This window comes from Procambarus clarkii, chromosome 49 (assembly GCF_040958095.1).
Source record: "Procambarus clarkii isolate CNS0578487 chromosome 49, FALCON_Pclarkii_2.0, whole genome shotgun sequence".
Lineage (NCBI taxonomy): Eukaryota > Metazoa > Arthropoda > Malacostraca > Decapoda > Cambaridae > Procambarus > Procambarus clarkii.
The window spans coordinates 20777794-20793798 of NC_091198.1; the positions used below are offsets into that span (position 1 = coordinate 20777794).

At 40.7% G+C, this 16005-nt stretch overlaps 1 protein-coding gene across 2 annotated transcripts in view; it reads right to left on the reverse strand.

Annotated features, from left to right (window-relative positions):
• LOC123763196 (uncharacterized) overlaps positions 1 to 12615 on the reverse strand; it is a 35690-nt gene extending 23075 nt beyond the window's left edge. The window contains exons 1-3 of one of the 2 annotated variants that reach the window (XM_069303129.1): positions 12365 to 12615; positions 7429 to 7815; positions 3444 to 3515 (exon numbers count right to left, since the gene is read on the reverse strand). In XM_069303129.1, coding sequence (XP_069159230.1) covers positions 3444 to 3515; positions 7429 to 7802 — 446 coding nt within the window. In that variant the 5' untranslated portion in view covers positions 7803 to 7815; positions 12365 to 12615. Of the gene's footprint in view, positions 1 to 3443; positions 3516 to 7428; positions 7816 to 11230; positions 11408 to 12364 lie in introns of those variants that run through there. The other variant, XM_045750224.2, reaches the window with a different exon arrangement.
• Positions 12616 to 16005: the final 3390 nt, after the last annotated feature.

Here is a 16005-nt window from a genome sequence, read left to right on the forward strand (position 1 = left end):
GCCTGGGATCGAACCCAGGACCACAGGATCACAAGTCCAGCGTGCTGTCCGCTCGGCTGACCGGCTCCCCAGACCGACTGTAATACAGACAATAAACCACACAGTGACAAGGGCCACCAGCCACTCATGATTGTACAGACAAACTGGCATGTTGGGTGCCAGTAGAGCATCTCGGTGAACCCCACAACATATACCACTTGTTAAAGAATGACGTATGCTACCATGTACCTATTAGGAAAGGTGTGCACCTAACAGTCTCTCACCCTCAGCTAAAGTGCAAGGCTTTCCCCCCCCCCCCTTCCCCCAAACATGCACCAGGGACAGAACAAAGCATTACAGGCTGGACTTACATGCCCAAACACACAGTCCTGAATGACCCCGAGTAGGGTTAGCTGAATGACTTAACAGTAGTCATTCTCAAAACAAAGAAAAGACTTGTCTCCCCAACAACAAACCCCACAGGATTAGAATACTGTATATGAAATGTACTGCCTGGATATCAGGGAACTCAAGAGGTGCCAAACACACACTGCTGGAAACCTACAACCCCTCAAGAGCAGATTTCTCTGGTGGTCACAGTTGGAATGAAATGGAATCTAGAGCACATGCAATGTCATGAACACAATTGCAAAGCATGAAGTTAAGCAAAGCAATGGACTAGCAGGACTTATGTTCCAGGAAAAGGCACCACCACCTGGCTGAAGGTAAAAATCTGTGGAAAAGCGATGGTAGGTGTGAAATTTAATGCTCTTTCCTAACTAGCCAGGAGAGAGCACTTGCTAGTTAACTCTTTCTGGAACCTAACTAATAGGAAGCAGTGCAGTTGGCCCTATTTCTAAGATTGAACCTCAACAATGCATATACAGTACTAGATAATTGAAGATGGACCGAAGCAATAAGCAGACAGCTGGAGCTCATCCACAACTGCATACTTGTCAGTATAAATAATATCTAATCAGTATAAATAACATCTAAATATTTGGTGCACATAAATGAATCAATCATATCAGTGAATGTGGGAGCATTCAAGGCATGAGAGGGAGCCAAGGGCGAGTACAATATCACAGCCCCTTAATAGTGAGGGGGTAGAGTATTCAATGCCAGTGTAACGAGGAATTCATCAGGGATGAAGCACTGGTCACACTGGGCAACGTAGTAGTAGCGGAGGCAGGGAGGATAGAGAAGTTGATGAAGGGGTGGTGCTGAATCAGAATCCAAAACAGAGTCCATGGAGCCACTACAGACCATAGGCCAAATTCACAAAGCAGTTATGCAAGCACTTACGAACCTGTACATCTTTTCTCAATCATTGCCAGCTTTGTTAACAATTATTAAACAGTTATTGAGCGCCGAAGCACCTGGATGCTGTTTATAACAATAACAACAGTTGATTGGGAAGTTCTCATGCTTTTAAACCGTTTAATAAATGTAACCAAAGCCGTCAAAGATTGAGGAAAGATGTACACGTTCGTAAGTACTTGTATAACTGCTTCGTGAATCTGGCCCCATACCACCAGGTCATGAGAAATAGGTCTCCTAGATACACCCAACTCGAGGGCCTGCTCACACACCACATAAATTTGAAATGAAATAAGCAAGTAAGGTTTGAGAAATGCATGACATACACTGAAATATCCACCACAGAGCTCAGCAAGGGATGATATAAGCAATCAAGTGACTCCAGGGGGTACAGCGGAGAGCATAAGCAGGTAATAAGCAGAATGTGTATGGCAACTCGGGGACCTATAGGAATAACAATCCTTAAATGCCACTTGTCCAAGTCCAGATAAGCCCTCAATTAAAACAAGTCAACTGATATATCAGACCTAACTTAACCTGCTGTGTGTTCTGTCCATTCCAACTCAGGAGAACTATTTTGAACTATTTTTCTCCATAGAAGTCTAAGCCTATGGATATATTCAACTTCTAGCAGAAGAAAACAGGAAAGATGCTGATCTCCACGCATGGAAAACATGTCGGTGGTAAAAGACTTGGTCCTGCTTCTACCCCAGAAGACCCTCAAAAGAATCTGCTAACAGAACATGCTAAACTGAAGTAAATTACTGTATCTCACCCACATGACAATGGTAGCTAGCATGAGGGGAAAGTCTTGACTAACAATCTGCCAGATTCTGCTCAAGGCTTCTGGCAGATGACATTCAGGTCTCACCCCGCCAAACACACAATGAAACTACTGTACAACGTTGTTACAACATTCAAACAAGTTTTAACACCTAACAATTGTATCAACCAATATAATATGTTGTAACAACGTTCTTATATGTTATAAAAACATTATGAACACAATGTATAACTTTATTACAAGTTGTAACAAGGGAATCATAGGGATCATTACATTGTGTGTTTGCAGGGACAGGCCTGGTGTGTGGAGCTAAAGCTTTGTTGTACCAGTGTATAAGCTAGGAAAGCCACCGAGTTGTCCCTCCCAGAAAACATTTACGGGACAATAATGAATGCATATAACAAACAGTATATGGTGAAAACACGACTTAAAGTGTTTATATGGCTTGGTGAAGCCATTGTGTACCAATTACAAGGTTTTGGTGAAACATGGTGAACTGACAAATATCTGCATATTCATACGAGATATGTCACCAATACAGTATTGGGCAAAACAAATATCACTGGAGAACACTGAGCATGGTTAATACGCAAATATAAACGAAATATGGCGGAAACAAATAACGAAGTTCAGTGTGTGTGTGAATATATTATGTTATTATTATAAGTAATATAAAAATATAGTAAGTTATTTAATCATTTTACTAAGATATATTTAATCACATACGTGAGGAGTGATCAAGCTTGAAAATATCTTCGAGATATATTAACAGTGGTATAATTAATACAAGGTGATGTAATAACTGCAGGGAGTATATTGAGTTTAAGGAGTGTAATGTGTGCAAGACTGATGCAAGAAGCACTTTGAAAATAACAGAACATACATTTACACACATTTTGATACCAAAATCACTTGTAAAACTGAATTTTGTAACAAGCTGTATTTTATTGAATATGGTTGAGGCTTTCGTCACCACATTCCTGTCCGGCAAATATGCAAACTCGCTCCAACAGATGTCTTCCATTATTTCCCATGGCAACCAATTGCAAATTTCGTTACAGCTACACTTACTGTATTTAGTTTTCAAGTCAAAAGTTCTACCTCCTTCCTTGATATATTAACTCTAAAATCTACCATTAAGAGGCTCCCCATAGCAAAATAATTGTTTATACATTAAACTTTCTACATCAACAGAAATAAGTGTTAAAGGTATCAAGTTGATATACAAAGGAGTTTTCCAGATATCGTGCGTGCACACAGCAAAATTGTCAACAAAAAAGATAAATAATTATATTAAAATCAAAGAAAGCCCTACTGGCAATACCAAATAAAAAAGTAAGTGGCACAATGAACTACTTACACTTCCTCTGGTTCCTCCTCAGGCTTGCGCTTGTAAACAAAGGGTAAACCATTTAAGTGTGAACCTGCCATCCTGGAGGAAAAGAATCCATATAAGAATACTGTATACAACACTGCATTCGTGTTTATAAAGTACCTTAACATACAAAAATATTTACACATACATACACATACAACAAACTACTAGAAACAACACTAGACAAACGTGAAGTTAATGTAGAAGAGGTAAAAACACACTTGCAGGAACTGGACATTGCACAGTCAGTTGGACCAGACCAGATATCACCATGGTTACTGAAGGAAGCTGCAGGGAGCATGTGTTACCCATTAACTATTGTGTTCAACATTACTCTAGAGATGAGAGAGCTGTAACGGAAATCTGGAAAAAAGACCAATGTACAGTAGTTCCAATATTTAAGAAAAGGGACAGATAAAGTATGAACCTGTGTCCTTAATATGCATTCCATGCAAGACTCAAAGTCGTCAGAAAAAGGATTGAAGAACATTTGGGAGGAGCAAATTTTATAACGGAGGAACAAGATGGGTTCAAAGACAGAAAATCATGCTTAATGAACTTGACTGAATTCTATGACGGGTCATCAAAATAAGACAAGAGAAGGAAGGATGGGTAAACTGATCTGTATGAGACGGATTGGTAGATCTGTATGAAAAGCCAAAAATCTTTTCATACAGAACCTTACGAAAGATTAATACACAAAGTGAAGAGATAGACAAGCGGGGATAACAGGAAAGGCACTGGACTGGGCTCAGGAGTGCTTGATGGGCAGGAAAACAAAGGGTCATAGCCAGAGGATGTCAGGTTCAAGCAGTGTGAAAAGTGGTGATTTTTTTTTTTTAGATATATATACAGTACAAGAGTTGTTACATTCTTGTACAGCCACTAGTATGCGTAGCGTTTCGGGAGGTCCCTGGAAGACGACCCCCACGAAGAATCGTCGTTACAACCAAGTACCCATTTTACTGTTGAGTTAAACAGAGGCTACAGTTAAGGATTTGCGCCCAGTAAATCCTCCCCGGCCAGGATACGAACCCATGACACAGCGCTCGCGGAACGCCTGGCGAGTGTCTTACCACTACATCACGGAGACTGGTTATTCCACAAGGTTCTGTTCTAGGACCAATGCTTGTTTAATTATGTAAATAACCTCTTACATGTCGATGTTTACTGATGATTTGTAGTTAATAGGAAGAGTAAGAACTAATGAGGACTGTAGAGTGGTGCAAGAAGACCTTGACAGACTTCAGGAGTGGATTGATAAATGGCTACTGGAATTTAATCAAAATAAGTGTAAAGTAATGAAATGGGTAAGGAGACAGGGGACCTGTATTTAACTACACCATAATGGGAAGGCAATTACAAGAAACAAATAAAGAAAAAGACAGCTGCTATGGACTGCATCCTGGAGATGTGTGTGAGAGAGAGAGAGAGAGAAATATATAAAGATATAATAGAAAAAATAGGTTGGGAGTCAGTACATTAGACAACCGACGGTTAGAAAGGCTAACAGCTTGATCCTGCAGGCAAACATAGTAAATATCTGTACATACACACACATACATACATAGATACACATATCTACCGAAGAAACTATATGACTTTTGCGAGACCAAAATTGAAATATGCAGCAGTTGTATGGTGGCCAAATCTCAAGAAGCACAAAGAAACTGGAAAAGGTGCAGCGGCAAGCTACATAATGGCTTATGGAACTGAAAAACAAGAGCTATAAGAAGAAACTGCAGACATTAAACATGCCAAAACTAGAAGATAGAAGAAAATGTGGTGATATGATCACCACATACAAAATACTAACAGGAATCAACCAAATTGACAAAGAGGAATTCCTGAAACCATCAACATTATAAACAAGAGGACACAGTACAGATTCAAGCTAAGGAAACAAAGGTGCCAAAAATACATTAGTAAGTTTTCTTTTGCAGAGTGGTAGACGGTTGGAACAAGCCAAGTGAGAAGGTGGTGGAGGCCAAAACCATCAGTAGTTTCAAAGCGTTATAAGAAAGAGTACTGGGAAGATGGGACACCACTAGTGGAGCATTAAGCCATTAAAGAACTCGGTAAAAAAAGATCTAGGGATGTATCTGGACTACATAAAGGACATCGTGTGAGGTGCCTATGCTGCCCTTTCCAACTTTAGAATTACTTTTTAACCCTTGGGAGGCAGCTGCCTAAAATACATGGACAGTGAAATAATAAAGAAATTGTTCACAACTTTTTTTTTTTTTAGACTAAAATTGGAATATGCAGTGGTGGTATGGTGTCCATATTCAGAAATATTAAAAAACATATCAATAAACTGGAATGGATTAAAAAACACACTACTAAATGGCTTCTGAAGCTGACAAACAAGAGCTATGAGGAGAGGCTAAATGTATAAAGTGCACCAAAGCTCAATGATAGCAGGAAAAAAAAAGATTATATGATCACTACTTACAAAAATAGTAACAGGCATTCACAAAACAAAGAGGAATTATTTTAAACTTGCAACTTCAAGAACAAGAGGACATAGATTCAAGCTAAGGACGCAAATATGTCACAAAATTATAAAAACGCTCTCTTTTTGCAAACAAAGTAGAAGACAGAACACGTTAAGTGAGAAGGCAGTAGAAGCCAAAACCATCAGTAGTTTCAGTATCAAATAACAAAAAGAGTACAGTACTGAGAAGAAGGGACATTACACGCTTAGCTCTCATCCTGAGACTACACTGAAGTAATTACACACTCACTCACTATCCATTCTTATACTGTATACATACTCCTTCCTCTTGATGACAAATCATGAGTATCTGAGTGAAAGTGTGACTGCATGCGCATCCAAAAGATATGCCTCTATTCTTAGATACAATTCCAGGAATATACAGTATAGTACAGTAGTTTTATATATATAATGATATAATATGTTTAAATTCTTCAAAATTGTGGGTGTTTTATGAATCGGAACATTCAGGTATCAGATATTTGACTGTACAGGAGGTAAATGGCAATTATATATATGCTGTGCTTGTTATTGTTGGTAAATTTTTAGTTCAATTCAGCAAAGCATACCCATTTAAAAATGGGATTCAACTGTATTACAAACTTGCTTGGCCCCTCTGTTTTTTTCATTCCCTTTATTCATTCAAGTCACTACATTTGTTCATTAATACTTAAGAGTTAAGTGATATGCCCAATCATATGTTGTCACTAACATCTGCTACTGTATTTTTTTTAGAAATTCCTAAATATACAGCTCGTACATATATTTGGCATAATATCTACAATTTTGAGCATACAGTTCAATGTATAATAATGTTGTATACAGTAGTGTAAAAGCAAAAACAAAAACCTAACCTATAATAAGTCTAATTATATAGAAACAATTGTACACAAGAAATTGTCACTATGCCAAACCATTAAGATAAGTGGTATCATACCAACTGACCATCAGTACAGGTCGTAACTACATGCATTAAAGCAGAAAGGAGTGAAAATACTACACAACCTTCAATCACTATGTGCAAGATAAATTATTCAGAGTTTAACATGTAGTTTGCCATCATATATATACAGTATTCCCTTAATAACAGTACTTTTCATGTGTTCTATTACTGATGCGGAATGTATTTCTGAAGAATGGAAATAACAGTATGTAGAGACAATATGATTTCTGGAACACTACTTATCAGTCTAAAGCTAATTAGAGTACAGCACATGTAAACAAGTTTGATTTCAAATACCTAATCTTTTAATCATTTCAACAGCTACAGTAAATGCCCTCATATTATACATGAGATAATTTAAGTTGTGTCTGCGCTGAAACACTTTAAATGCCCCTTAAAATAAAAAACCTGCGCAACAAAAAAATATTTAGCCTAGTAAATATACATCAACTACTAAGCATTATTACTCAGAAAAATAAAGATAATTTCATACAAAACCAATAATAAACTAGTATGGCTTGAAGTCCCACCTGAAATTAAAACCCATTGGTGCTCGGGAGTTGAAGTAAGTTGCACTGGGCATCTGCGGAATGCCAAGGGTTGATGCAGTGGTGTTAGGACACACAACAGGCGGGGGTGGCATGGGTGGTGTTGTGAAGCCCCCGATGCCCCACATACTGGCTATACTGGGACGGGAGACTGGTGGGTAACCAGCTTGAGGGGAGGAGAGGGGTGATGTAGTTTGGAAACTCAAATAAGCTGCCGTTTCTGGTGGTGAGGAGGCAGGAGATGCAACAGTTAAGTTAGATTCCCCCACGGAAGAAGTGTGTCCCAAACTACCTGCACCGATGCCCACACCACCACCTACACTGCCTCCCATTGACCGGACCTCAGGAAAGTTCATTGTTATGCCACACCTGTTAAGAGGAATACAAATGGATTAGTAAAAAGTGAATATTAAGATGTGTTTCTAAAGGATTTGGAATTAGACTTGAAATATTAGAACAACTAGATCTGAAACATTGGACTGGAAGAAGGTTATTGACAATTATTATGTACTAATGAGATATGAATAGAAGCCCTTTGATAATTAAAAATGACATATGAAACTATTCACCGTTATATTTTTTCAGGGGACAAGTTTAATACCAATTCATTGGCAAATAAAAAAATCTAATTCCTAAAGGCTAAAAAGACAGATTCAGACCACATATGTCCTGATCATTTGGCTTCTAAGGAAGGTTTTAAGGGAGGGAATATACAACATTGACTTCTCTGACAATTTCCTATATTTTAACACCACCTAATTCTTCCTTGTGGGAGAGAGAGAACATTTTTAGTGAATATTAGAAGTTTCCTGAATCTCTTAGACCTAAATGAAAGAGAGACAACAATGCCTATGAAGTTGATGTCATCCAGGATCCAATTCTCATGTCTGCCAGCATAATAAGGTCAGTCTTGCCATCACAGTGATGTGGTTCTGAGGACCAAATGTCCTTACAGTAAGATTCACTGATTTTATTCACTTCCTCTTGACAATCATACATCTCAAATACTGTATTTAAACTGATCAACTAATCCCAGCACTTAACCATTCCAATTTATTTCACAAACAATATTTAGACATTTCTTGAGCATTTGTTGAAGAATTGTCTCTGAATTCATGCATATTTTTGTACTCCATCACAGTGATGGAGGGTTTGTGAATAATTTAGTTGACACAGTTTACATTTGGTCAGGTCTAAATCAGCAGGTAATGAAAACTCCCAGATACTTAAAGCCAAGTCTAAGCTGAGCAGTTGTAACATCTAGGAGTACCTGGATGAGGCTCTGGGAGTTCAACTCCCCAAGCCTACTCCCCAGGCAGTGAGAGCTTTGTCCAACAGGCTGTTGCTTGAAAGTGGCCCACATATCCACCACAGCTCGGTTGGTCCGACACTTTGTGAAGTTTTCGTTTTCTTCACGATAAAAACTATCCAGTTTTCTCTTCTGCCAATTTTATTGGATGATCCATAGATGTGTGGCTCTTCTTGCATGATAGTATGATTGATACTGCATCACATATTGGTGTCCAAATGCATGATAGAGCTCATGAGTTAACCAAAGAATCTGCCTTTAAAGAAGTTGAGTATAACCTTGGAATGCTTTTAAATAGTCTGAGAGAAATAATACACCAAGAACATCAACATCAGTACAGACAGAAATGTCACTAGCAGAGTATAACACAGTTTAGTCCTAGCACCAACAATGCTCACTGTCTACATAAAAGGTAAGATAACACCATTACCTTACTTTTTTCCAACACTGACCTTCAACTTTGTTTTCATGCACACACTTTCAAGCTCCTTCACAATCTTTTGCAATTCCTTTTCACTTTCAGCGAAGAACACTACAGCATCTGCTTATAGACATGCCGGTGCCAACAATTTATCAAATACAATGAACTGCCACTCCCAATATTCTCAAGTTTAGCTCCATAACTAACTCATCCATACACATACAATACTTATTATAGAGCCAGAGAAAGTGTAATCTTAAAATTTTTGCCATACCCCACACACATGCTCTGGTATTTGTTAAAGGATTATACTAATGTCAACAAACTTTCTCCTACTCGATAGATCTTCAAAACCTCCAATAAAACTACCCAATCAATGCAGTTATTTGCTTTTTCTAAATCTATAACAGCAGAATAATCCTACAATCTTCCCTACTACTCATTCCCTTCTATGTAGGTGCCTCAATGGCCTTTGCTCAAATGATAGGCACTTTACCATCCTGCCACATTTGACATTTTTAACTTTATGTCCCTCATCATCTCGCCCCCAAACCTAAAAATATTCTACACTTTTAGATTGTCTCGCAGTACAGTTGGCTTCGTTCTCAACTCATACAGTAACTGGGAATCCCGATCTCAATTCCCAAATGAGAGAAAAACGGTTGGGCACATTTCCTAGTGTGCCTCAGCCTCACTTAGCAATAAGTGAGGCAATAAGCAACTGCCTCACTACCTAATGCCCATTTTGCATTCACATTCTTCAAGTCATTTTCCTTCACAGCATCTGATATCTTTCCTAATCATTCTTGAAATTTAATACTTTCTTGAACTCTCTCTTAACTTCCTAATACTGCAATGAAAAAGATAACTATCACTTGCCCTTATTTTGACCAGCAATGCATAATACATACCCACACATAAATTCTTCAAAAATCAAAATGTTTATTTAGGTAAGGTACATACATAAAAGAGATTTTACAAAGAGTGATGGATTTATAGTTAGGGCTAGTACATACAGTGCCTAAAGCCACTATTACGCAAAGCATTTCGGGCATCTTCTCATTCTTGTCACATCTTTTCCACTACTTTTGCATCTTCAATGTATGGATGTGATTATGTATAAACAGGAACTGACTCTCACAGCAGCCAAAGGCTTTTATTTGCAGTTTCCTCAGCACTGGAAGAGTAACCTCCTTTGAAATAATAATACCTCAAAAGGTATGTAACTGAATCACTAGAAATGCAAATTATTTAGCTTAAACATTGGGATCTTGGTAATATAGCTTGTACAGCTTGGTCCATTCTCAACTCATAATCAGGAATTGCAGAGAAGAGAAATAGTTAGGAAAATTTCCTATCACCTAATGCCTCTATTCATTTAGCAGTAGCTAGGTACGTGGGAGATAAGTCAACCATTGTAGGGGTTGTATCCTAGGTAGGGTCAGTAATTTGACCTTGGGGTAAACTCGATACAAGCCTAACATACATACACAGGCTACCTGTCCCTGACAAAATTAATCATAATAATTATTAAGATCCAGTACCTTAACCCATTATGCAAAACAAACTTTTCTGCCACTCGCCTACAAGGAAAATTATAGGGTCCATAATAAACTAATTAAATAATGAATTGATACTTAAGTATATTATAAATTGTATAACTAGCTCATCAATGTTGTAACTTGCTTAGCAAAACGATTTTTGAGATTCAGTTCCTGACCCCATTATGTGCTTCTGCTGCCTATAGCCACAAGATGGGCATAAGAATCAGAATTTATGAAGTAAGCAAAAAAAAAAAAATTAAGACGTAGGTAGGAAGAAGAGGCTATAAGACACCTCCCACTGCTGCTACAGCATCACCTGCTCCTCCACGCCACACTCGTCTCTCCTTGGCCACACCTCTGCCTTCCTGTACGATAATACACACCAAAATCAAGACACCATTCAAGGTTTCCTTAAGACGTAAATCTGTTACATCAGCGAAACATGTCTCTTCTCTCTTCCCCTTCCAAAAAAAATACATTATACTTTCACTAAATATATATATTACTGACCTTCCCACGCTAGGATCAATGACCCCTCTAGCTAGATGCGTGAAAGATCTCCTGTCATAAGATATCTGAAGGCTGAAATGAGGGCTAAGACTCAGCAACAAGCTCCCTGCGGTGTTTACCAAACACTAGTCGGCTGCTGAGGCCGCGACGACTGCCGCCATGCGCACGGCTCCATCTTCGCCACAATATTGACAACTCCCTAAGAAATAAATCACCCCCAGCCTTTAAGGAGAGCGTCTTCCACTTTACAAAAGTCTATTGCGTGCTACTCATATACTGTATGAGAGAATCTTTCTATTGTGTCGATGAATTATGTCATAGAATCTAAACCAATATAGCTGGATAGATAATTCTAGATAACTCGCTAGAGTTGTACCTGAATTTACCAGAATTCTAAACTAATTCTTTTATTAAGTGAAGTATTAAGTCTTTTGCAGAGAAATTGACAACGGAGATTTGAAAATTAGCAGCAATAAATGTTACTCAGTAAATTCTATAATGTGGAAACATAATAACAATGCAAGACTTTGCATGTAGGGCATAACATTTATATATATATATATATATATATATATATATATATATATATATATATATATATATATACACACACAAGAAGGTGCATTGGGTTTATAAGAGTACATACCATTTTATTTTAAAGCCACTAAGTACGCACAGCGTTTCGACCATGTAATTTCTGGGTAGATAATTTCTAGCAAAATTGAAAAAAATGTATTGTAAGAAAATATAACAAAGATTAGTAGGTACATTAAAGTCAAATTTGAGGGTTATCAACAGGTACATTGTAGCATAATTTGAGGATTATTTTGAAAATTATGTTTGAGCATAAACATCCATTCACTAATCATGTGTTATGCACCAAATACCCATTTCCACGATAGTGAAAAGGATTAGAGGGGCACGTAATTAATGTGTTCACGAACTGAATGGTTTATTTAACTAAGCAAGTGACAATCTTCTCAGCTAGTTACACACATTCCGGTTTATTACAAACGCACGCATATATATCTTCTTTTTTTAATGTCACAAGTGACAACAGTTTCTATAAATGGCAAGTTTACATCTGCAGCGAGTCAGTTACGCGGCAACCAAACTATGCTGATCCACTGATACCTCTTCCTTTGGAGTTGCTGAGAGTGGCCGTGGAGTGCGGACGTGTACTCGTCACTTCTGCTATTGACTGGAGAGTAGCAGTTGAACGTCGTCCGGCTGAGGATGGGATCGTTGTCACCGAGGAATCGTCGTTCGAATGCGAATAGATTACAGTTTGCAACTAAGTTGCAGTTTTCAATGGTACCAGAGGCGCTGTGGGAGGTTTTCGGGATGTGGCTGGCTTATACAGTTGCTGGCAACTGGCATTGTCCTGGTGAAATTCGGTGCCCCACTTTCTTTTGCGAATTGTATAAGTGAGTTTGAGTAAAGAATGCTCACCCTGCCTAGGGCTGGTGGGACAGTGAAGGCCGAATTATAGCCAGCATGTGACTTTTGTATTGGCTCGAGATGGCCGATTAAACTATTGCCAAGGTGGTTGGGCAGTTTACCCAAGTGTTGGGGGTGCGGCCAAATTATTTCACCTCGGGGGAACTTCAAGGGCAAACTAAATGGTGGGACTCCTGGTTCAACCTTGACAACGAATGGACATCTGTTCCGCTTGGGAGCCGCCGGGTCACATTGTTTCGCGAAATTTGGATTTTAATACTGCCGTTTGGCATTGTTATTCAACGGTCCGGGTTGTTACGACGCCTGGCGCACATACCGCCTTGGGTCACAGTATAGTTGATAAATTTTTAAAGTTTTGCATTCGGGGTTTGCCCGCCAGAGAGGGTAGACGTCGGCTGCGCTCTCAAGTACTTGCTGACCCAGTCTGGTGTGCGGTCGTTTTGTGGTGTGGTTCGTGGGGACTTGAGCCCGCGTCCTCCTGTGTGATGGAAGTGTCTATTCCCCCGGTGGAGTATTCCTTGACGTTTGGACTTTAATTTTCCAGGTATGTGGACTACCAACTCGTGGATGTGGCATTGTTTGACGTGTTGAAAAGTTGCCGTGGCGGACAATCGGTGGTGTATAGCTTATTTAAAGTCACCGTGCGGTTGTTGAGCAGTGTTCGCAGGTTGTCTACAGGGACTTCATAGTGCTATGATGTCGCTCCATAGAACCCGCAATCTGTTGCTGCGGGTTCTATGGTTGTTTTGGACCGCAGTGGCACGCCCGCGTATGCCAGAGGCCCACCCTACCTTCTCACGCTCGTGTATACACTACAAACTTGTAGGCCGTCCTCATCTTGAAACACCGTGATCGTCTGTCTTTTCCTGAAGTGAGACGCCAAGTTAGTGGTCTCACCCCTTTTGAGGGTGTATCCTACCCTCGCGTGTTGCGTTCTACCTTTCCTTGTTCTTCCCACCTTCCTCAGTCTCACAACCGTTTCCAGGCCTTAGACCCGAACACACCCAACACCTCTTCCCCTATTCCTGTGCGTCCTGTCCCGATAGGTCTCCCTCCTGGTTCTCCATCTGGAGTTTCACCCCTTCCTACCCAGTCCACCATGTCTGTCTTCTTTCCCATCTCCCTCCATTCTTCCCAACCCTTCCCCCAGTCTCTTGACCCTCCACACCACCTGTCTGTCCAGGCTGATGTCCATCATCCTCCCAGCAATCTTCGTGTTGTTCGCTCCCGTTCCTCTTCTGCTGAGATCATTGAGTCTGTCGCTCAGTACGTTGTTACTGGAACGCCTGTCTCTTAGTCAGAAACGTAAGCCTGGCTCCTCTCCTTCTTCCTCCCCAGGGGGTAAGAAGGCATCGCTTTCTTCCTCGCCCACCCTCCCTCTATCACTACGTCCCCTCCCATTTGGGTGGTCGGGCCCCCTGTCCCAGATATGGAAGTTTCTTTCGCCCCCGATTCCCTCTCGGTTGCTGGCCTTGCTGAGGTGCATTCCCTGATTTCTTCGGCCCCCCCCCCTCCTCCTGCTGTTTTTGAGTGCCCCTCTCGGTTGTCTTCTCCTCCTCCGGGGTCCCATCAGTCCGCCTCTGGTCTGTCCTCCCGCTCCCTTCTTTCCTTCCCTCCATCCTTAGTTTACCCATGCCCCCTAACCCTGATTTTGCTGACTCTGCTCCTGATCCTGAGGTTCTTTAATATACTGTGTTGTTCTTTGTTTCTTCATTGTTCTGTTACTGTCCTTTCTCTTTGGTAATGTCTAATCTTCAGTGGAATATTCGTGGATTTTATGCCAACTTCCATAAACTCCAACTTCTAATTACACAGTTTACACCGTTTTGTGTTTGTCTCCAGGAACCCATGCTTGGTGCTCGTCCTGGTCACTTTCGTGGTTATTCCTTTCTTTCTACCCTCCCCCTCGTTCCCCCATAACTCTGCTGCTTTCTTGATTCGTTCTGATGTTTCCTTCGTCCCCCTACTTCTTCCATCACTTATCCATTGTTCTGCTGCCCGTGTTTTTGTGGGTAAATGGTATACAGTCTGTTCAATTTATCTCCCCGCAAATGTCCCGCTTTCCCTTCCTGATCTTAAGCACCTCCTGGACTCCTTGCCAGAGCCGGTTCTCCTTTTGGGTGATTTCAACTGTCGACATACCCTCTGGGGTGATGTTCTGACCAAAACCCGAGGCCGTCTTCTCGAACCGTTCGTCCTCGCTTCTCTCTCTTGAATTCTGGCGAGCCCACTCATGTGGACTCTCGGACTCGCACCCTTTCCTGTCTTGAAATTTCTATTTGCTCGTCGTCCCTTTACTTAGATTTCTCGTGGCTGGTTCTTGACCTCCATAACAGTGATAATTTTCTAATCCTCGTTTCTTTTTTCTCTTTCCACCCTCTCCTTCCCTAGGTGGCAGTTTGCCAAGGCTGACTGGAACCCACATAGAGCTCCGCGACTCCGGCCACACTCGGCTCTCTGCTCTGCTCTGCTCCAGGCTTCGTCTCAACGTCTACGACACTGCTGTATCCAGGACTACTAAATAAATATGAAACTCACTAAACACTGTGTATCTAATCAACCCAACAACGTAACATAATCGTACGTTAAACTTCCTTTCTTCGTAAGCCTGTCCTTGAATCTCATCCCTTAGATGTCCACAGTCATCTCCGTCTGCCCTATAACGATCCTTTCTCTCTTCCTGAACTTCAGTCTGCCCTGGCCCACTGTGGATCTATCGCAGCGGGCTCGGATGACCTTCATTATGAGATGCTTCGCCATCTCCCTCCATGCACGTCTCGGTCTTTACTGAGTCTGTATAAGCAGGTCTGGGAATCGTAGTCAGTCCCTGAGGACTGGCTCGATGCCGTTGTACTCCCTATTCGGAAACCAGGGTCTCTCGGTACTCTCCCTACGGACTTCCTCCCTATTGCCCTCACGAGTCGAGTCTGCAAACTCTTTGAGCGTATGGTAAATGTCCGTCTGATGTGGTTCTTGGAACACCATCACCACCTCTTCTCAGTTTGGTTTTCAAAAGTGCCGCAGCACGACTGATGTCCTGGTGAACTTGGAGGTCTATATTCATACTGCGTTTGCTGCGAAGACCTCCGTTGTTGCCGTCCTTTTTAACTTGGGAAAAGGCTTATGACACGACTTGGAGATACCATATTCTGTCCCAACTTCGTTCTTTTGGCCTTCGTGGTAATCTCCCTCTCTCCCTCTCTCGTCGTTCCTTTAGAGTCAGGCTTGGTGCCATTCTCTCTGCCTCTTTTCGGCAGTATGAAGGTGTACCCCAAGGTAGTGTTCCGAGTACTACTATTTTTTTTTTATTTTTG